At 47.8% G+C, this 23,340-nt stretch overlaps 1 protein-coding gene across 5 annotated transcripts in view; it reads right to left on the reverse strand.

The window, feature by feature from the left end:
• Positions 1-559: 559 nt before the first annotated feature.
• STAT2 (signal transducer and activator of transcription 2) overlaps positions 560-23,340 on the reverse strand; it is a 51,030-nt gene continuing 28,249 nt past the window's right edge. For all 5 annotated transcript variants that reach the window (XM_020784917.3, XM_020784943.3, XM_072990868.2 and 2 more), the window contains 12 exons: positions 18,507-18,600; positions 17,129-17,185; positions 12,190-12,273; positions 10,120-10,218; positions 9,786-9,921; positions 8,671-8,720; positions 8,244-8,335; positions 7,056-7,195; positions 6,033-6,221; positions 4,271-4,328; positions 2,724-2,917; positions 560-2,187 (listed from right to left, as the gene is read on the reverse strand). In XM_020784917.3, coding sequence (XP_020640576.3) covers positions 2,093-2,187; positions 2,724-2,917; positions 4,271-4,328; positions 6,033-6,221; positions 7,056-7,195; positions 8,244-8,335; positions 8,671-8,720; positions 9,786-9,921; positions 10,120-10,218; positions 12,190-12,273; positions 17,129-17,185; positions 18,507-18,600 — 1,288 coding nt within the window. In that variant the 3' untranslated portion in view covers positions 560-2,092. The remainder of the gene's footprint in view (positions 2,188-2,723; positions 2,918-4,270; positions 4,329-6,032; positions 6,222-7,055; positions 7,196-8,243; positions 8,336-8,670; positions 8,721-9,785; positions 9,922-10,119; positions 10,219-12,189; positions 12,274-17,128; positions 17,186-18,506; positions 18,601-23,340) is intronic.

Below are 23,340 nucleotides of genomic sequence, written 5' to 3' on the forward strand. Positions count from 1 at the left end.
ATGTAGCAATGGAAAAGGTAGAAATGGGATGATAATCATGAATATGTTTTTCTTAAAAGGAATTTGATTACTTCTCTGTCAAAAGAGGGACATTTTTTAAAACAATTCAGTAATTTTAATTTGCTGTTTAAATGTGTTATTTTAACAGACAAGGGCTAGAATCTTGCTCGAGAAAAATGTGTACACAAGCCTTAATTGCACATATAGGTTCTTCTTTGTTGGGGTGTTGAGGGTTGAAGAACTAGTTGCACAACCAGATGATGGGCATGCCATAAGAGGGAGGAACTGCTTACATGATGACCCCTCCTTGGTTTCCCTCTGGCCTAAATGTGCTACAAGAATAAAGGTGAAAAACAGTGCCGTTTTACTCCTTTTAGTCTTCACATATTACCTTCCAAATCAAACCAAGGATTTCCCTGCCAATTTGCTAGGCAATTAAAATCTGAACAGATATCTGTACTGCCCAATTTGGTCTGCGCTCTTCTCCAAATGATGGGAAATGGCAGAGTAGTTTGACAGGTCCAGTCTCCCACAGAGAATTCTGGAGATATAAACAGGGTTTTGAAATAATCTGTTTATTGATAACTATACAGATTGAGTAAGTAAGAAATGACAGCCCTCACATACAAAAAACCCTCTCTGCTACCAATCATCATAAATCTAAATTAAAGCATGCAACCTCCAGCAAGAAGCTTCTATGGTATTCCACACTTTAGAAACACACACAATGCCTCCTCCTTCACCAAGTGCTTCTCCTATTATACCAGGAACACAGATTGCCAGGGCTCTGCTGCCAAGTCACTAGTCATGGCACCCCTTTCTGCCAGATATTTTCATCTGACTGAAATTATCTATCCACTTCCGCAGACTCTCCACAGACTCAACTCTCTTCCCCTGACGGGGGTCTCTCCAATCCCTCCGCTTCCAAAGGAGTCACTTCTGGCTTCTTCTCCTCCTTCCACCCCGTCCTATAATTTAGGACTAAAGAAGTTACCCAAATCCTAGCTCACTCCCCTGCTATCTTATATCCTGAGGTTGAGGGGCAGGTTTTAAAAAACAAAGAAGCTAAACAGAGCATTTTGAAATCTGAAGCAGATTCCTCCTGAACAAAAGAGACTGTTTTTTGCCAGGGAGGCTCAAGATATTTTGCTACCATAGGTTTTTCCCTCACACATACCTCTATATCCAAAAGGAAAATAACTGGGATTGAAAAGGCCCTCCCCATCACACCGAAAGGCAACAGAGAACTTTAGGGCTACGGTGAAAAGGTTCCAAGGCCCACCAACACACAAGAGTTCTATCTGCCAAATGAGGGCTGCCCCGAGGCATTTGCCCCACCCCCAGAGGGGGCTGCCCCAGTCTACCAAGGGGCAGGTCCCATCCTGTTCAATAGCCTTTTGTCCTGCAAAAAGCAATTGCTCTCTGTGAACAGAGGACAAAACAAGCATGACTTTGGAGTGAGCACCAAGAACAGAAACTGCCCAGAAACAGGAGTGTTTGGAGAGAAATTAATGAAAAGAGGTGAAGAAAACTCCAGGAGAGGTTCACTGTGCGGAGAAAGGGGCTAAGAAAGGACTGTTGCTTAACTGTGGTCAGAATCCTTACTGGTGTATGTGGGTGTGTGCATCAGAATCAGTGTTCAGTTTCTAAATAATATACGTATATAATATGTGGAGAGTAGGAATGAGAAAGCCATAGTTCCTATAAATTCTTTTCTTTCAAAAGCATCCCTGTTGTGTCCAAACCTCATTATTTATTGACACACACCCCACTCCCATTATCCTCCAGGCACACCAAAACCCCAGTTAGTCTAGCCCTTCCATTTTACATGGACACTCAACGCAGCCACCCCTCCCACCAGTGACATTCAGAGAAACCAGAGTGAAGCCAGTTTCCAAGATCATTCAGTGTCCTTCTTGAGTTGATTAGTTTTGAAAAAGGCTGTTTTGCACTGGGGCATAAGGATGGCAGAGGTGAACAGCAAGAAATACAGACATCCAACTTGGCAAAAACCCATCAGTACCACTATTGCCAGTTGGGTTTATTTCTAAGATGAGAACCACTTGTGCTATCAGGCGGTAGGAGAAGAAACCTATAGGAAAAAGTCTTCTTCACTGAGATGCAGTTGTTTTAATTCTTGTATCTCTTCAGATGCCTCCTCTCCAACTGGTGGTGAAAGAAAAGGATCTGAGAAAACAAGGGAAGGAGAACATCAATACAGGTGAAAACAAAGGGAACACTGCAGAGACGCTGAGGGATGAAGAGACGCTGAGGGATGCCAGAAGCATCGCCACTGTGGTCCCAGCAGGAAAATCTTTGATCTTCTCGTGGGTGGCCACTACTTTGAGACAAGTGAATGTTCACCCTTAGCATGACCCTTGACTGCCAGAAAGATAAACAACTGGATCCTAGATCAAATCAAGCCTGAACTATCTCTGGAGGCAAAAATGTTGGAGCTGAGGCTGTCCTATTTTGGGCATGTCATGAGAAGAAAGGATTCTCTGGAAAAGGCAACAATGCTGGGAAAGGTGGAAGGCAGCAGAGAACAACCAAATAGGAGATGAGCTGACTCCTAAAGGAAACCACAGGGCCTGTTTGCAGGAATGGAGCAGAGCTGTTGAGGACAGGACATTTTGGTGATCCACCCATTCACAGGGTCACCGTAAGTGGGAAGTGATCCTTGATGGCAATGTTTAACAGCAACATGACCCTAGAGGACTCACCTTGCCTCTCAAACAAAAGGCCTCCAAGTCCTTGTTCAAGGTCGCTCAAGTAAGCGGGCAAAGGAATGTCGTTCTCAGGGAGTAGCTCATTCGCCTCTGGAGACTGCCCCTCCACAGGCAGCTCTGGAAGTTGGACCTCTGCAGCTTGAATTTCCGGAGCAGGAACCTCCGCAGCCTGAGCCCCTTCTGGTTGGCTAAGTGAACAAAACAATCACATTTGTGTAAGGGACAAGAAGGCAATGTCCCACCACTTTATGAAATGTAAGATGCTTGAAATGTAAGAGGCCTGTCTTCTACTACTGAACTACCCAGATTATGGAACTCCCTCCCTAGAGAAGTTCTACGCAGGCTGCTAATCAAGTTTTCATTTTTCCAAGTGTTCTTTTTAAAGTGTGTGCTGAAATGTAACCTCCCCACCTACTTTTCTACTTTCCTCTCACTATGAAATGCGCTTTAAGTTGATAAGCCAAATGAATGGTGGAGGCGACCCATCTGGAGGTAGAATGGGAAGTCACCTGACGGCCTTTTGTAGGTAGCCGATGGTTTATGAAGAGACGAGATGACTGTCTAAAAGGTTAGGTACGTTGGAGATAAAAAGCAAGAGCTCTTCTGACATCCAATGTATGGAGTAGTTTTTCTTGGTTTGAAGAAGGCGACGCAAAAAATGAAGGAAGGACTATCGGCTGGGAAAGATGAAACTGAGAGACAATTTTGGGGAGGAAGGAAATGTCCATGAATAACTTCACCTTATCAGAAAAAAACTGTAGATAAGGGTAGTCGTAGCGTAAATCTGCCAATTCGCTAGCTTGTCCAGCTGAGGTGATGGCTACGAGAAAAGCTGTTTTAAAGGTGAGGAGTATTGAATCAGTGGTAGCTAATGGCTCAAAAGGAGCTTTGGTAAGCTGTTTCAAAACAAGAGTTAGTGACCATTGTGGAGAGGGAGGTTGGGCTGAGGAAGTGGGTAAAGCAGCCATGAAAGGGCTTCAGGATTAAAGGGGTGCGATTGTGCAGCCCTTTCACGGCTGCTTTACCCAAAGGGAGCCTACCCTTCCTTTTTCCTAAGCCCCGTGGCTTCACAAAAGGCAGGGAAAGCGGGTGCCTTCCGTGTATAAAACGACCCTCCGTTTTTTGTCTAAGGAAAAAGTGTTGTTTTATACACGAAAAAATACGGTATGTCCATTTTACTGCAAAATGGTCTACCCAAATTTCATGACTGTAAGACAGGGAAGGAAATGGGGATTAATACCCACAACAAACAAGACCTAGGGAAGCACTGGCAGAAGGCAGGGAACAGGAGACAGCTTCCACAATCTCTCTCTCTCCCCCTCCCCTCACTCTTGAGGGTCCTGGGCAGGGGCTCCGGAGTGGGAAGAGCCGAGAAGACTGCCCTCCCTGACACATGGGTGAAGGCTGCCTACTGGCGCTGCTTCTCAGGGCTCAAGTCAATATCTGTGCACATGGCCGAAGGGACAAAGTGAGCTTTGCAGCCGGTGGTTCCGCCACAGCTATCAAGGTCCGAGAAAATGTGAGGAGACGGCATTGCTCACCTGGGATGGGAGACTCTGATCAGGCGACGCTTCAGGTATTTCCTGTGTTCTGACAGGTCTGAAAGGAGGAAAGACACACAACAGAACAGAAAGTGAAAGAGCCGGAGCGGGGTGGGAGTCTTCTTCAAATGCTGCAATGGACTCCTTGTGTGTGGCCAAGGCTCCGCTGATTCTGTGCTGAACGTTTTCCAAAGTGTGCAGAAAGGTCACCCCCCCACCCCATACTGCACATTGTTTTGATGGGAATGTTTACATAATAAGTCGTCATGTGCATGTTTTCCAGCAAATGGCATCTGCATGAAAGATGGGGTGACGGGACTGGGAGGCAGGGGCTAGTGTAGGTGCTGCCCTCTAGCTCAAACTCAAGGTGGGGGGGGGGAAGAATTTAACTCTTCATCCCCACCTATTGCAGCCCTGACTGGGTCTCCACTACAGCTGCTGCTGATTACATGAGCAGGGAAGATCCAATTCATGCTTTGCTTTTCATGCAAATGCAAAGCACAAACACGGGAGGGAGGGTGCAAGCTGGATTGCGAACGAGACAAAGGGAACAGATCAAATCATTTCCGTCTTGGCCTCAGCCCTGATCAAGACAGCACCCTCCCAGCTTTCATGGTTATGCTTCACTTGCTTTTAAAAATCTGTCTTACTGTTCCACATTTTTAATAGGCAAGTCATGATGAAGAACACTTGGTAGTCCTGCCTCCCAGCAGGTAAAAGAACAACTGATAATGAACCTGACTTGCCACTGATGATTTCCAGAAATAGACACCGTTCCTGTATTTTCATACATATCCACTCAACTTTAGCCCTATTTAACAATGCCAAGAAGAGCTCACCCGTGTCAGGGTCACCATCCTTAATCACCCAGTTGTGGAGTTGTGACAGAGTGAAGAGCAGAGCGTTGGCAGGCTCTCCATGAAATCAGTAACTTTGAAAAACCAGGGCCCCCAATCAGGTGGAGAGCCTCTCTCTGTACCTAAGGCTTTCCTCTTCAGACCATTCCTCTTCATCATGAAAGGAACAGGGACACGGAAGCGTCCCTCCCCACGCCTTGAGATCCACCTGATTTTGAATGTCTGAGCTCTGGAACGTCTCAGCGCATCCAGAGGCCAGGGGTCTGAACTAAAAGTAAAGAAATGCGAAGTGTTTTTAGAGCCATGAGGCTGATTCTGGAAGAAATGTTGCCGTAACCGGTAAAAGCGTATCCTGCCTTTTCCAGAGGATACAACGCTTGAAAGAAAAATTAGGCCAAAGAGAAAAAAAGACACCAAAGCTTGAAAACGTTTGCCACTAAAGCATCGCAAGGCACTACTTACAGTATTTTTCGCTCCATAAGACGCACCTTTCCATAAGACGCACCAATTTTTTAGGAGAAAACAGGAAAATATAATCTGTTTTCTTCGCTCCATAAGACACACAGACTTTCCACCCCCGTTTTGTGGGGGAAAAGTGCGTCTTATGGTGCGAAAAATACGGTAAGTACGCTCCCCTTGATGTTGCTAAGAAAACCCCACCCCAAACTATGGAGCACTTTTTTATATCCTTTAAAATGTCACTTTGCAAACAAATAGAGAGATTAAGATAAACCTCCTGGGACCAGTTCCAAAAATGTGCTGGATTCTGCACATGCTGACTACAGAAACGCACAATACATCAAAGCTGTGCTGCACAAAGCTGCACATTAGAAGGCCCAGCGTCTTAACCCATGAATGTAATCCCCAGTGGAGGACCAAAGTTCAGGAGAAGCCAACAGTGATACCTTCCTGGCGTTCACTGTAATAAGGACCAAAAGCTTCATCCCGATCAATGTCTGGATAGAGGTAGTGGAACGGGTTCTCAGGGATGTTCTCTTCAGCCAGGATGTGGTAGTCGCGGATGATGTCAGGCAGCGACAGGATTTTGAGGTCATCCTTGGTGTAGGGCTCAACTGCCTGGAATTTGGGGGAACCTATGAAATTTAGAAGCACATTGATAGAAAAAATAATTTAAAAAATCATTACAGCATCTCAAAGCCTCAGACTAGGGTGTTAGTCTACACAAGTGATGTGGAATTTCCTAATAATTTTTTTAAAGTGGACTGACAAAAATGGAAGACACATAAACAATGTTTGTTGACAAATCCTGCTTTGCCACCCTCTCTTTAGTTCTCATCCTAATGTTGTCTGAAGGGATGGCTGTGGGGAACAGGAGGGTAAAAGGCAGAATCCTGCACATTTTTGCAAAATTGCTGAAGGGCAATCATGCAAGCTTTTCCGAACCGCCCCTACCTAGGAATTTCCATCGTGCAATTTCCTGCACAACATCTGGAAAATTTGGTATGTATGCAGCTGTGCAAAAGATAGCCCACCCAATGGGAAAAAAAAACAACTGCTTGATCACCATTCTGCCGGTAGCTTTCACAAAATTCTGATTGATTTATGAACTACTCCCTGCTGGCGAGGAAGGCACAGCTGAAGAGTCATGGGGCACTTGCTCCTCCCTAAAGGACACACTTCTAGTTCCCCTTTTTCTTGTCCTTCAGGGAAAGTTGACCCTTCCCTGCCTTCTCCACTCCCTCCTTGTGTGTGAAGCATTAAGCCCAAAGCTCGCAAGCTTGAGCAAAGGCCATCCATGTCCGCACGCACAGTCTGGGGACATGTAGAGGCAACTGCGTCGTTGGGCAGCTCAAGCAATGCACTGTGCTTGTCACCCCTACCCCTTGACCTAAACAGATGAAAACAAGGCACCGCAGGAGAGGAGGAATCTGGGGGAACAAGGGAAAGGAGAGGATGCTAGCACTCACCTTGGTTGTCATACTCCACCCAAGTGCAGGTGATGCCACCGTTTGGGCTACTCTCACTGAAACGGAGCAGGAAGGTGCCCCCCACCTTCCTCTTCAACAAATGCCTCTCCCGTTTACGGCTCACAAATCCCATGATGAGCCTAGGGTGGGTTGGGAGAGGAGGTTTTTAAAAACTAGACTCTTGGCTCACCCTGAGCAACCTCTTCATGACTCCTCTGGCCTTGTCCTTTTCCTGCCCTCCGAGATCTTCTCTCCTCCCACCGCCCCCAGTGGATTTCCATAGGGACCATCTCTCGTATACTTGTATCCCATTATTCAGCCTTCCTTAACAGCTCACCCTCCTGTCCTTGGCATCTCTTAGCAAGACCTTCCCCCCAAGGTGAACACGGGTTCAATCCCAGCAGGCACCCTGCCCCTCCCATTTCTTGCTTTACATATGTGAGAGAGAGAGAGAGAGAGAGAGAGAGAGAGAGAGAGAGAGAGAGAGAGAGAGAGAGAGTAGGTGGCCCTGGGACCGCAAGGGTGGAGGCAGCTCACTACGAGATGAGGCAGGCAGGTGGGGCAGGCCTAGCTCCATAGCTTTCAGGGACACTTCCAGCACATTTATAAGAGTCATTTTTCCGAGTCATTCTCCATCCCCAGAGGCACTCCTTGGAAATGTTACGTTTATTGGCCAACAACTTGAAAAATCCAATGACTGCCTGCAAAGCAGGTGCGCCTCCTGCTCTGTGGGTCCTGCCTCCTGACTTCTGTCCTGAAAGTTCCTTCTCACTTCTGGGCATCTCATGCAAACCGTAAGGTGACACCCCCCCTTTTGTTGTTGTTGTGACAGTGGAAGAGCAGAAGAAGAAAAAACTCATGGGTGATGTGGGTCTAGTTGTATTATCCAGATTTTCCTTTCCTTTCCTTTTGTTTCCACTTATAACTCACAAAGTCATACAAAAGAGCGTTTTGGCATTTTAAAATGTGTGTGTGTGGGTGCATGTGTGTATATTTTTAAATCACTGCACAACCCAGATGATTTTTCTAATGAATGATGGAGGCATGATTCCACCTTGCAAATAGTATCTTCATGGTCTACAACTTGCTAAGTGTCTTTAAAAAGTGAGCTGGGACCTAAGATTCCTTAAAGTTTAACTGTCTACATGAGAAGAAGTCGACTCTTCCACTCTCCTCTCTGCTTCATACCCATTCTTCCAGAGTTCCAGCAGGTGTTCCCGTATCAGAAGTATGATCCCATCCATCCAGGCCCAGAAGGAGACATTGGCAGTGGTCAGCTCCTGGAAGGGGGAAAAAAACCAGGTGGGAAAGGTAAGCAAGAACCTGCTGGGTGTGGGGCAAAGAACTGACCAAAGGAATTTTTTTAAAGGAAGCATTTTATTCCATGTTTCAGTTTTGTTTCTAATACTATTCTTATTATGGGTTTTAATATGATATTGATTTAATGCTTTTAAATTATGGCAATCATTTATTATTTGGCTTTTAACTTTGTCTCTTTTAATACTGTATAAGCTGCCTTGTATCTTTGAGGAGAAAGGCGGCACAGAAATATGTTAAATAAATAAAAATAAGCCAAGGAAAGGGCACTTGGGAGGGCAGTTTAATGAACACTTACTTTGGAGAACTGATTCCAGGTGATGGTGCTTTCTGCCACGACAGAGGATCCTTAAGTGGGAAAAAGGAAGGAAGGGATGAACAACTGCAGGGGGGGGGGATTCCCCACATGTCCCCAGTGGAACGTTGGCCTCAGGCACGTGCGCGTGTGCACATACACACACACACCTTCTGCCATGGACTACCTGGCAACCCAGACAGCCTGATGGTCCTGTGGAAGGCAACAATGGGGCTCCAGGGGAGAAGGTCCGAAAGTGGATGAGCAGCCATATGTGAAGGATGGAACCAGAGCAAGGGCAGGATGGTAGGAGCTGGGTTTGAAGGGGTAGGATGAGGGAAGACGTTCATTGCCCTCATCAGATAATGGAGTCAAAGGGGTGGGCAGAGATCTCTGGGGAACCCCCTTCTATTTTCTGTGCCCTTGATGAAAACCAGCTGTGGTGGCGGTGGCTGCTGCTCTAAGGCTCACAGGCAGAGGAATGAGATCGGCTTTGCCCCTGAAAAAGGATGGGGGAGGAGACCTGCAGGTTGTTGCACCACCTGGGTCCTCACAATAATGGTACAAGCACCTGGGTCAGCTACACCAGGAGTCTGGAGTCCATGGAGCCTCGGGTTGAGGAAACCTGCCTGGCCACCCGGACCTTTGAGGGGAAGTGGGTAAGAATGCTGGGACTTCTTCCTAGAGCTTGGCAACCTTACTTCTTAACACTTGTTTAGTCATTAAGTCACGTCCGACTCTTCGTGACCCCATGGACCAGAGCACGCCAGGCCCTCCTGTCTTCCACTGCCTCCCGGAGTTGGGTCAGACTTCTTAACACTATAGCTCCCCAAATCCCTCAGCCAAAGCTGATCATGTTTGTTCTGAAGATTCTAGGAGCTGTGTCAAGAAAAATAAATATCTCTCTTTAGCTCTGCTTTTTTAGCATCCCACCTACAAGCTTCTGCTTTATGGCTGTGAGACATTACTGAAGTACAGGCTTGAATAATGAGAGATGCCATTTCGAATAATTTCTGTTTCACCCAAAGTCCTTTGCTGAGGAGAGAATCCCTCTGGGGAAAAATTCCAGCCTGGCCCTCCTAAATACTAGGCCCCGTATTATCAGACTCCTGTGTTACCACAGAGTTTCTCTCCCAGCATCTTGAGCTGCTCCGAGTTTAGGGTTCGCTCCGTAGTGGCAGCAAACTGCCAGCTCAGCACGGTGGACAGCTGGGCCCAAGTGGCAGCTGGTGGTTTGGAGAAGAACCGCTGGTTCTGCAAGAAAGAAGATGGGCAACACGATGGGCCTCAACTGGCGGGAAATGTCTTTGCTAAATGCAGGCCCTGAGCAGGCTGCCCCATGGGATCTGACGTATCAGGAGGGCTGGGATTCTAAGAATCTTAACAGGCAGCAGCCCAGCCCACAAAGAGGGGATTGCAGAGGAAAAGTGAGATGGGTATGTCCGTTCTTACCATGGGGTCTTTACTGAGCATGATGAACCATAAAATGGAAGCCCAGGCGGGGGACATCTGATTGGTGTTAGAAACAATCACCACTGGCAAGGTAGAAGTCTAATGGAGAAAGATCATAATAGATGAAAAGAGCATAAATCTTTGCCCCATCTCAAGCCATCGACAGGCAGGTTAAAAAAGGATCGAAGCTCTTTAAGGCAAAGCTTGGTCACATTGAATTAACAACACAATACTACAAGAGGGGCCCCACAACATGCCCATCACATGATTGTGTAGCTTAGTTTGCATAAAGGTTAACCTTGCCATGAAGCCCCATGTGGCAGCAAGTAAAGATGGGCACTAATCAACTCATGTTGCTTCATATGAAATGCACTGCATGGCACCACAGCTGCCACACGGACATTTCCCCCCCCCCCCCCCGCTGGCTGGCCCACTCACAATCTATCACACACTGCTGGGGCCCCCCTTCTCCAGCAACGGTCCAGTCTGGCCAGGAGTGTGGCCTGCCCTTCACAACCCTCTCTGGCAGCCTACCCACTCCATGGCTGTGCAGGGGGAAATCCCTGTCCGGCCTCCTTTCCCATCTCCTCGTTGGGAGTGGCCAGCTGTTGGGAGGAGGCGGGAAAGGGCAGGCCAAACCCCTGGCCAGACCTGGAGGCGCCACCGGAGAAGGACCCCAGCGGCATGTGGTAGATTGTGAGTGGGCCCAGCTGGCTGGGGTGGGGTGGGGGAGGGTCTGCACAGCACCTGTGGAAGTGCAGCTCCGTCTCTAGCAGCAAGGCATGGTCAAGTCCATGCTCCACCACTCAACTGTTCTAGAAAGAATCATTGCTCTCAGGGCAACAAAAGGCTGACCACACACTAGAGGCCCACAAAGGCACAAGCCAACTCAGTACAGGAGACAAGTGGGTTCCCCCCTTCCGCCCCTTGACAAGATCTCTGGTTCTTCTCATCTAACAAACTGTGTGGAAAGGGAGACGTTCTGGTACTTGTTTCCACCTCCACTCCCCAGTTTTGTGAAGCACCAGAATGCAACTGATAACTTTGGGCTGCTCTTCTGTGACCACTTAGGTGTGGGGAAACCAGGACTCTCAAAGCTATTTTTGCAGATACAGAAGCAAGCCTCCATGGCTCCCCCCAAGTAAAGCAAGGCATGCTGCTTATGTGCCACCCCCATGGTGCTCAAAGCACTCTCAGCAGCTAGAATTGTGGTGGTTTTCCTACTCCTGTAGGCAACTAGCTGCAGCAGGTTTTGTGTGAGAGTGATCATAGCCTTCCCTGACCTAGAAACTTGCCTGCCCCGCAAAAACAACAACAACAAATAAACAAATCCATATAAAAATGGACATTTTATCACTTCCTATTTTGATCTCTCCTCCCATAATTTTTGGCCATTTGAAGCCATTTCCAGGCCCACGGCAGGTACTGGGGCTGATCATTTGGCTCCTACCTCTCATCACCACTGCTCTCCTCCTGGTTCAGGAGAACAGCCTTGGGCGAGAGTTTTGGTGAAAAGGTGGGGCATGCACAAATTAAGCACATAGATTTAAAAAGCAAAGCAAAGTGTACTGCTTATATACCACCCCATAGCACTTCAAGCACTCTCTGGGCGGTTTACAAGTTAATTATGCAGGCTACACATTCCCCCCCCCCCCCAGCGAGCTGGGTACTCATTTGACCGACCTCGGAAGGATGGAAGGCTGAGTCAACCTTGAGATTGAACCCCAGGTCGTGAGCACAGTTTTGGCTGCAGTACAGCAGTTTAACCAATGCGCCACGAGGCTCTAAAAAAACCTGCAGTTCTCCAACAAATGGCCAGAAGGACAACTGTTTCTAGCCACTGCTAAGGCTCAGCAGGAAGGCTGATGACTATCCCTTGCCCTTCTTCTCTGTTATAGGAGTAAGGCCCCTGAACTGACAAGCCAGCCTGGGGCCAGGAGGGAAATCAGGCTGATCACACTGGGCCACCAAAAGGCACAGCCTGACATTACAGTGGTACCTTGACACATCAAAACGAGGCTCCTTGTCCTGCCCATAATATTTCTGATGCCTTCAGTGGGGTCTTTATACCTGTAGCTGGCATTTGATGCCTTGGTAGCAATAGTCCAACGTAAAGGTGATTATGTGCAACTCCTCCAGGATGGACAACAAACCCTGTGAGAGAGAAAGAGAAGAAGAAAGAGAGAGAGAGAGAGAGAGAGAGAGAATGAATGAATGAATGAATGAATGAATGAATGAATGAATGAATGAATGAATGAATGAGGATGTGCAAAAAAAAGGTCCAACTCTCCATATTAAAAACAGTGAAAGGTAGATCCTTCTTATTTCCTTTCAAAGGGAGAACAGAGGCTGAGAAAGAGTTATGTCACACTCATGTCAGCAGCAGGAGAAAAACCCAAATGGGAACACCTCACAGGCTCAAATTCAAGCTACCAAATTAGAAAGCAAAAGGAGCAGAGAACTAATTCCAACACGGCTCTTTACATGACAGAATACCTGCTAGAACTGTGGTTTTGTTCCTTCATTGGACTCCTGAACCCCCCTAACCAGCATTGGGCTCATAAGAGCTGTAAGATAAGGAGTAACTTCCAACACTCCTTAAATATAAATTAATGGAGCATCACATGCTTGAAAAGCAATTATTTCTTACAACCTAGACAGGGTGCCAATAATTTTGGCCAGTGTATTTTTGGGTTTCTGTGTGGGATTGTATCAGATTTGACTTTTATTCTGGTTTTTTGTGTTGTTCCAACGCAAACCAAAGAAATGAACATGTGCATACCAAAACATTTACAACTGCAACAATTTTCTGAGAGAAGGGTTGTGTTTTCTTACAGAATTGCAAGGGTGCCAATATTTTTGACCATGACTGTATATGCTGACATGATTTCATAATTGCTTAGTCCAAGGTACTTGGATAGATGTGACTTAACTGAGAGCTATTTTTAAATAATTTAGAAAGTATGCCCTTGTAATTATTTTTAAGTTATAGTCTTTATTGTATCACTCTTCAGCAACATATTATTTTTCTTAGAGCCTTTTAAAGCTTTGTTATTTATATTTTCCATTTAATTCATTAAGTTTTGATAGTTAAATTCCTAAAATACAGCTTTTTTACAGTTACGGTATGTTTTTTTGAATATTCAGTAAATAATTTAATAGGGAAAAATATAGTAGGCATCCTTCAGTCTCGAAAGACTATGGTATCGTGCTCTGTATGGAGGACTTGGAACAGCGTCTAGTGTGGCTGAGGAGGCCAATTCGAGAGTGACAATCCCTTCCACACTGGAGACAAATCCAATCTGTCCCCTGTCCAGCTCCCTGGTTTTGCTTCCTTTGTGACTTCCTCTTTGCCTCAGCCTGCTGGACAAGGGTCTCTTCAAATTGGGAGAGGCCGTGATGTACTGCCTGCCTCCAGGCTGAACGATCAGATGTCAGAGTTTCCCATCTGTTGAGGTCTATTCCTAAGGCCTTCAGATCCCGCTTGCAGATGTCCTTGTATCGCAGCTGTGGTCTCCCTCTGGGGCGATTTCCCTGCACTAATTCTCCATATAGGAGATCCTTTGGAATCCGACCATCAGCCATTCTCACAACGTGCCCAAGCCAGCGTAGACGTCGCTGTTTCAGTAATGTATGCATGCTGAAAATTCCAGCTCGTTCTAGGACTACTCTATTTGGAACTCTGTCCTGCCAGGTGATACCAAAAATCCGTCGTAGGCAACGCATATGGAAGGTGTTCAGCTTCCTCTCCTGCCGGGCACAAAGTGTCCAGGACTCGCTGCAGTACAGGAGTGTGCTCAGGACACAGGCTCTATAGACCTGGATCTTGGTATGTGTTGTCAGTTTCTTATTGAGCCATACTCTCTTTGTGAGTCTAGAGAACATGGTGGCTGCTTTCCCAATGCGTTTATCCAGCTCGACATCTAGAGAGAGGGTGTCAGAGATGGTTGAGCCAAGGTACACAAAGTCATGAACAACCTCCAATTCTTGTGTGGAGATGGTAATAGAGGGAGGTGAGTCCACACCCTGGCCCATGACTTGTGTTTTCTTCAGGCTGATTGTTAGTCCAAAGTCTTGGCAGGCCTTGCTGAAACGGTTCATGAGTTGTTGGAGGTCTTCAGCAGAGTGGGCAACAATGGCTGCATCGTCTGCAAAGAGGAAGTCCCTCATGCATTTCAGTTGGACTTTGGTCTTCGCTCTCAATCTAGAGAGATTAAAGAGCTTTCCATCTGATCTAGTCCGGAGATAGACACCTTCTGTTGCAGTTCCAAAGGCATGCTTCAGCATGACAGCAAAAAAGATCCCAAAAAGTGTTGGTGCGAGGACACAGCCCTGTTTCACTCCGCTTCGGATGTCAAAGGGATCTGATGTTGAGCCGTCAAAAACTACAGTGCCTTTCATTCCATCGTGGAAAGACCTGATGATGTTAAGGAGACGAGGTGGACATCCAATCTTGGGAAGTATTTTGAAAAGGCCATCCCTGCTAACCAAGTCAAATGCTTTTGTAAGGTCTATGAAGGCCACTAAGAGTGGCTGTTGTTGTTCCCTGCATTTCTCCTGCAACTGTCGGAGGGAGAATACCATGTCAGTGGTGGATCTATTTGCTCGAAATCCACACTGTGATTCCGGATAGACTCTGTCTGCAAGCACCTGGAGCCTCTTCAACACAACACGGGCAAGCAGCTTCCCTACAACGCTAAGAAGAGAGATACCACGGTAGTTATTGCAGTCACCCCTGTCACCTTTGTTCTTGTACAACGTGACAATGTTTGCGTCCTTCATGTCCTGTGGTACTCCACCTTCCCTCCAGCAGAGACAAAAGATTTCATACAGTTCGGTGATGATGATCTCCTTACCGCATTTCAGCACTTCAACAGGGATGTTGTCCCTTCCAGGTGCCTTGCCAGAGGTGAGGGAATCCAAGGCCGCATTTATTTCTGCTAGGGTTGGTTCGCTGTCCAGCTCTTCCAAGACAGGCAGGCACTCAATGTTATTTAATGCTTCTTCGGTTACTACATTCTTTCTGGAATATAGCTCGGAGTAGTGCTGCACCCAGCGTTCCATCTGCTGTGCTCGGTCCTGGATGATCACACCTGTAGTAGACTTTAAGGGAGCAGATTTCTTCTGTAATGGACCTAAGGCCTGCTTGATACCATCATACATTCCTTTGATGTTACCTGTGTCCGCTGCTATCTGTATCTGAGAGGAAAGCTGAAGCCAATAGTCATTGGAGCATCTCCTGGCAGCCTGTTGGACTTGGCTACGAGCGGCTCGAAGAGCTTGCAGGTTGTACTCGCTAGGACAGGCTTTGTATGCTGCTAGAGCTCTTCTCTTACCCTCAATGGCTGGCATTAACTCCTCCGAATGGGCTTCGAACCAGTCAGCCATCTTTCTGGTCTTCTTGCCGAAGGTGGACAAGGCGGTGTTGTAGACAGTGTTCTTGAAGTGTTCCCATCGTTCAGGTGCATTTACATTAGCTGGACCTGGAAGGGTTTCCTCGAGTGCTTGGGCAAATTCCTTCACTTTTCTTTGATCGCGAGTCTTGTTGATGTCAATACGTGGTCTTCCTTCCTTTTTCATGTGATACAATTTCTTTGTTCGCAGTTTTACTCTACTACACACCAGGGAGTGATCAGTATCGCAATCAGCACTCTGGTAGCTGCGTGTGATCGTAACACTAGGAAGGCTCCCTAGACGTTCTAGGGAAAAATATAAACGTCCCTAGACGTTCTAGGGAAAAATATAAACAACATATTTATATCTGCTTACATGTGCTTGTTCAATAAAAAGAAGAAAAGCAGAGATTTTCTTGGACATTCAATTTCTCTGTCTCGCACAGGGAAAAAAAGTTAAAGGATATTCAGAACGAAGTAATGAAGGACTGTCCTTTGCAAAAGGCAACTGAAAGATGGGACTTATTTTACAAATGGTTAGGATCACCAAATAATGCTTGAATAACATAGAATAAAATGTGGATTCAAATCTAGAAGGCAAAAAAGAGTAGAAAAGTAGAAATGGAATTTTGGGATGATAATGTGAATAGAATGGATGTTAATATATTTTTGTATCTCCTCTTCCTCATAACCCCAATCCCTCTTCCTTTTACCTTTTGTATCCCATACCCCAGAGGTCAGGGAACTTTTTTACCTTTTACCCCCCAAAAATTTATATACGTTGACATTACCCCCCCGGCTGTCACCGCCCACAGCCAACCGCCCGCCTCTGCGCTTGCCCGGGACCTGTGGCTGCTGCCTGAGCAGCCAATCTGGAGCCGCCACGCCAGTGGGAAAGCGCATCCTTGGCGAGTGGGGCCAGGCACCGGCCATGAGCTCAGGTGAAGTGGGGCAGGAAGGGGGCCTCCTCCCCAGCGCATCAGGTGGATGGGTGCGGGCAGGAAGGAGAGCCTCGGCCAGGGCTCCGCTGGGCAGAGAGTCCAGCTGGCCTGGTACGCCGCCCTCGCCTCCACTTTGAAGGTGAGGAGGGCAGGCGGGTGCCCTGTGCAGTTCCTCGCCAGGGCTCGCTCTCCCCGCGACAGAACATCCGCCTACACACAGCATTATTGGAAATAAAATGCCTGGGGGTAAACTGCCTGCTGCAACCGTCCTCATTACCCCCAGGATTTTCGTTTTTACCCCATTTGGGGTAATTTACCCCTGTTCCCTGACCACTGCCACACCCTATCCCAAGTTATTAAAAAAAAAAGGATATTCAGAACGAGTGAGTAAATTATACAAGGTGCAAAATATTCCTCTGGGTCACCCTGGGATGAATGCCAGCTGTGATGAACACAGGCTTCTGTTTTTCCCCTGGAGGTCTATAAAGTTCTGTGGGACTCTAAGGGAGAGGTTCAGATTCAGGCGTCAGTCTCCTTGACCTGACTAATTAACCAGGTTGGGAGGGGATAACAAAAACTGCACTCCAACGCCACCTGCAGGGCCACAGGCTCCCAAAGCCCTGAGTGACCATCATGGAAAGAAGAACGAAGGGGCTCACCTTCAGGCAAACTCACCTCGTTGACCCCTTTGTTGCCCTTGCCCGAGCCACTGCTCTTCTGCTCTTTCAGCATCTGCCGAGAAAAAGGAAAAGGAATCGCACATCCTTCAAGTTGGGAGCAACCATAGACCACGCATGCGGTCTTACCCCATTGCCTGCAGAAACAGCTAATGACTTCCTTACAGGCCACAGGCTTATAGCAGAATTCATTAGGAAAGATTTGCAAGTAATTGTTCAAAAGCAATTAATCAGCAAGAGAACCTGTATATGAAGCCAACCACACAATCACATAAAAAGGGAGGAAAGTGGAAGAAGTAACAGTAGTCAAGGTCAACTTCTATCCAATTTTAAGGGAACATCCTTTACATCTCACCTATGCACTTGACCCATAATCTGCCTGTAAGCAGAATCCATGCACTAAGTTATTTTTAAGACAAAACAACAAAGCAAGCACAATAAAAGGCAATCTGTCAGACAGATAAGGCCAATTTCTTTAGTTTCAGAGGCCAGCCTGTTCCCTACTCTTACAATCTGGAGGGCGGAAGTATATTTTGCCACAGAAACTGCCGTCACCTTGTGACACTCCTGTTGCTTAATCATGTCAACTTAGACTGCAATCTAATGTATTCAGGAGCAAGCCCCACTCCACTCCATGTACTCAGGAGCAAGCCCCACTCCACTCCACATGGTGCACAGCCACAAGACACACATTTAGATGTGTGTCATATTAAACAATCAGAACGTCATAGTTAGGAAGCTAAGAAAATACTTTGAGATCACATGCAAAATCCAACTGAGGAGGTACAGCATTAAAGATTGGGCTATATATCTCTAATTATATAGTCACAGGAACAGAGAGATATTGCAGGGGGATGTTCCTTTCATAGGTGCTCTCTGACCTCCTTCTCGAGTGTATAGTTTTCATCTTTATGTAAAAAGACCAGATATTTGGAAGACAAAACTACCTATTCAATTAAGTTAGCAACGTGAATTTGCTGCTGATTTAAATTGTTATACCATTTAAGAGGAAACACACCAGGATGGTCTTCTATTTTCACCAAGTCATACCAAATCAAATGGTTTACTTGTGTCTGAATTTTTTTGCCACATGGCATTGATTTACAAGAACGCCATTAGGGTAGTAGGTTGCTATTTCCCACTCCACCCAGCATGCATCACCGGAGATAACTCCCTCGTGCATTGTAACAGCCTCGCAGATATGTGCCATGGACTGCCAGTGGGTGCCCCCGCACCCCCAAGCTTGGGGAGAGTCTGGATTTTCAGCACCTTCTACCACTTTAGTGGCATTTACCCGCAGCACCCCTCACTCCCTTCTTAACGTGAGAACGTTTTGAATTTTCCACACACGCACTGTCCTCTCCCCAGACCCGTACAATGTGCTTGAAGTCGCAAACAAGCTCCTGCACTTGAGGGTTGTCCATTGTCAAGGTTTTGGTGTTTGATGGCAAGATGTTGAATCTCCGGAACCTTTAAAGGAAAGAGAGAATGATAATGAGGTAATACGTGCACACGACCCATAATATAGAGGTTTGATGTCATCTTCTAGTGGACATAAATTGATACCATCACATTGAAATGGACTTTGACTGGTGTTACGTGTTGTTCACACAAAGAATCCCAACTCCCTGCCTATAAACCAGGGCTCAGCTCCTCTCCTCTCCTGCACGGCTGCCACACACACCCCTGCCAAGTTCCATCTTAGCTCTGTGGTTCTGTTCACGGGGACCAGCTCTGGAACTAAGGCTGCAGATTTAGACTAGCCATTGCCAAAACAAACCATTCCTGAGAAAGTGATTTTTTTATTGCTTTGGTTTCTATAAGTGTTTTTAAATAGATTGCATGTATGCATGACAAGGATCATGATACAAAACAAACTTCCTACTGCACAAACCCATATGAACAGAAATAAGGACTATAGTGGAATACTAACCAAGAATATATAATTCCAAGCAATTTCCAGTGCTCACAGGTTGTCCTTGTGAACTTACCAGAGGACTGGGGCCATGGCTATGCCCCATCAGCCATGACAACCATGCACCCTACCCCCTGTGAAGGTTCGTGTAGGCGGGCTGTCCCTTCTCCAATAAACGGACGAGACTCTTGTGGCAAACCAAACGGCAACGTGTTTATTTCAACCTTAACATCTTCATTGACAATTCCCATAAACGGGTTTAGAGACGTCTGGAGACCCGGGTTCGGTTTGGGAGGGGTCCATAAACTGTGTACAAAAGGGTTAGAGTTCTCTGGGTTCCAGGGACCTGTTGAAGGCGGCACAGGTCCTGGTCCAGGGTTCACTTCTTCTTCCAAGGAGATTAAGGGAAGGGTCTCCTCGTCTCCGCTCCAACCGTCCCATGAGGACCCATCTTCTATGGTGTAGCCCCAGGGCCCGGGTAGCCCCCCAGCTTCCTCAGTTCGGAGATGTGCCATTGGCGTTTCCTTTCCAGCTCTCGGGCCACCGCCTCCCTCTCTTCCCTGAGTTTCCTACGCCACTCTCTCGCCTCCGTCTCACCCCAGTAAGACGGACGGGGCTTCAACCCGAGCTGTCGGCGCTTCTCTGCCTCTTCATGCGGCACCCGGACTTGTTCCCATTTGTGGGTCCACGGATCCTCCATCCACACCCACTCCCAACCGCCCGGAATATCCCTTGGTCTCCCTCTTATATCCCCCATCCCCGCCTCTATCTCCTCCTCCCTTTTTCCCGCCTGAGGCCGTCCCGTTTCGCGGGCAATTCTTAACCCCTTCATGTCCTCCTCTAAGTCACGGGTGTCTACCCCCTTGTTTAGGGTGAGGGATCCGCCGCATTCTGCTCCCCAGTCAGGGGTTCCCACTCCTTTCTCTTCCCGTCGCGGTGGGGATGGTGGGGGGGAAGTCTGTGTCTGGCTGCTATTCTTCAAGAGCAGCGGCACTCCAACCATGGCTTCCACCTTGGGAGCCTCACATACCCCCCCATCCGAGAGTGCCGCACGCTCTTCCTCGCTCCGCGCCCACGGACCCTGCCGGGAAAAATAATCTACGTTAGAGTGTTCCTTACCCTTACGGTATTGGACCTTGAAAGAATAGGGTTGTAACGCTAGATACCAGCGGGTAAGCCTGGGGTTCGTTTCCTTCATACGGTTTAACCACTGTAAGGGGGCATGGTCTGTTACCAAGGTGAAGGGGGCTCCCTGGAGATAGTACTTCAGAGTGTGGGTGGCCCACCTTATGGCTAGCGCCTCTTTTTCTATAACCGCGTATCTTTCTTCTCGGGGTTTCAACTTCCGGCTCAAATAGAGAATAGGATATTCTTTACCCTCCCTAACCTGGGACAATACCGCCCCTAAACCTCTATCCGAAGCATCAGTGAAGAGGATGAAGGGATAGCTGAAATCCGGGGAGAACCTTATGGGCAGTTCACATATGATCCCCTTCAAGGTCTCGAAAGCCCTTTCCTGGGCAGGTCCCCACTTCACTTTAACTGAAGCCCCTTTTCTGGTGAGGTCCGTGAGTGGGGCAGCTATGGATGCGAACTGGGGTATGAACTGCCTGTAATAGCCAATCAGGCCCAGGAATTGCTGTACCTCCTTCTTAGTCCGTGGCTTATACCATTGCGAGATCTTGGTCACCTTTTCCTCCTGCGGCTGTACCTCTCCTTGTCCTACCCTGAAGCCCAGGTATTCCACCTTGTCTACGCCAATTTTGCATTTTTTGGGGTTGACGGTTAGGCCGGCCTTCCTCAACTCTTTGAAGACCCTCCGTAAGTGGGTTAGGTGTTCTTCCCAACTGGTGCTAAAAACAATGATATCATCTATATACGCCGCAGCCCAGTCCCTTTGCGAGTCTAACAACCGATCCATAAGCCTCTGGAAGGTCGCGGCCGCCCCATGTAGCCCGAAGGGCATTTTAACGAATTGGAAGAGCCCCTTAGGGGTGCAAAAGGCCGTCTTCTCTCTATCTTGGGCTCTCACCGGAATTTGCCAATACCCTTTAGTTAAATCGATCGAACTCAGGTACCGGGCATTCCCTAATTTATCTAGCAAGTCTCCCACCTTGGGCATGGGATACGCATCAAACTTTGAGACCGCATTAACTTTTCTAAAATCGACACAGAACCGGAGAGACCCGTCGGGTTTGGGTACAATGACGGGAAAGCTGCGCCAGGGGCCCTTAGCCGGTTCTATAACCCCAATACTTAACATGTCTTCTACTTCCTTTTCTATTAAGGCCTTCACGTGGTGGGGCCACGTTCTACCATTCTCCCTTACCACCACCCCGGGGTCAGTTTCGATATGGTGTTCTACCAAATTCGTTTGACCCGGAATCTTTGAGAACACCTGGGGAAATTCATCTTTCAAGGATAGGGCTTGCTCCTTCTGGGCGGGGTTCAGGAGCTTGCCCACCATGATTTCTTCTTCCTCCTGCATTTGGCTTACTTCTGGCCCCAATTCCTCATCCGTCTCTCCATCGAAGAAGCATTCACGGTCTACCCACGCTTTTAGTAGATTTACGTGAAAAACCTGCCTTTTCCTTTTCCTATCTGGGGTTTCCACTTCGTAATCTACTTCACTGAGCCGTTTCACCACCTCATACGGCCCGTGCCATTTTGCCAGAAATTTAGAAGTCTCAGTCGGCAGCAACACTAATACCCTTTGTCCAGCTTCGAATTCTCTAAGTTTCACTTTCCTATCATAACGCTCTTTCTGTTTTCCCTGTGCTTGGGCCAGATTCTCTTGAGCCACCTCCCAGGCCAATTTCAAATTATTCCTCATCTCTACTATTTGCTGCAGGGCATTCCGTGAAGCATCTTCACCCTCCTCCCACTTTTCTCGGATGAGGTCCAGCACCCCCCTAGGTTTCCTCCCGTACAACAATTCAAATGGCGAGAAGCCCGTCGAAGACTGAGGGGCTTCCCGCACTGCAAACATTAGAGGGTTAACAAACATATGCCATTTCTTGGGGTGTTCCATCGCCACCTTTCTCAACATCCCCTTCAGAGTCCGGTTGAACCTTTCCACCAATCCGTTGGCCTGGGGATGATAAATGGAAGTCCGGAGGGGCTTGACCCCTAATAGTTCCCACATTTGCTTAAACGTTAAGCTCATGAAATTGGTTCCCTGGTCCGTTAGCACCTCCTTTGGGAATCCCACCCTCGAAAACACCCCCAAAAGCTCTTTGGCCAGTACTTTCGCCGTTGTTGACCTCAAAGGGAGGGCCTCTGGGTATCTCGTCGCATAGTCAATTATCACCAATACGTACTGATGTCCCCCTTCCGACTTGGTAAGGGGTCCCACAATGTCCATGGCAATACGGTCAAAGGGCCTATCCACCAACGGCATGGGTACCAGGCCCGCCCCCGGGCCAGTCTTAGGTTGCGTTAGCTGGCATTTGGGACATGATTTACAATAATCTTCCACGTGCTTCACCATGTCTGGCCAAAAGAACCTTTGGCGGATGCGGGCCAACGTTTTCTGAGCGGCCAAATGACCGGCCACTGGCAAATCGTGGGCCCAGTGCATTACCCAGCTCCTCAAGTGGTCGGGGACTACCAGGGTTGACTCCTCCCCCTGTTCCCCTCTTCGTATCTGATACAGCAGTCCTCGTCGCACCTCAAACCCTTCCCCATTCACTGGGGTTTCCCCTTCAGGGTAGGCTTTTTGGAAACAAGGCCTTAGGGAAGGGTCATCTTGTTGCAGGCCCCTTACTTGATCTCGGGACAACTGCATTATCTCTCCTTCCCCTTCTCCCTCTTCTCGTTCGCCAACCAGTCCGTCCTCTGCTCGTCGCGCCAGGTCCTCCAGGCCTGGCCAGTCCCTGCCCAACAACATCTCGCGGGTTAAGCCTGGAACGACTCCTACTTCCAAGATGGCCTCCTGGGTCCCGATAGTCACGTTTGCCCTGGCCGTATCATATTCTTTGGCGTCCCCGTGGATGCACCTTACTACCACCGTTTCCCCCAGTCTCGGTCCCTCTAGTTCTCGTACCAGGGATCGGGTGCACCCAGTGTCTATTAGGGCCCTTTTCCTCTGTCCGTTAACCTCGGCAGTCACCACCCACCCGGGATGGAACTTCTCACCCACCTTAGCAGCGTTCGCATAGATGTTGGCCCACGCATACTCTTCGGCGGGGCAGAATTTCCGGATGTGGCCGAACTGGCCACAGCCGAAGCAGGCGGTCATTTTCTCTTTCCCCTGGTTCCAGGTGGGGGCTAGCTTGCTTTTCGCCGGGTCGGTC

This window comes from Pogona vitticeps, chromosome 2 (genome assembly GCF_051106095.1).
Source record: "Pogona vitticeps strain Pit_001003342236 chromosome 2, PviZW2.1, whole genome shotgun sequence".
Classification (NCBI taxonomy): Eukaryota; Metazoa; Chordata; class Lepidosauria; order Squamata; family Agamidae; genus Pogona; species Pogona vitticeps.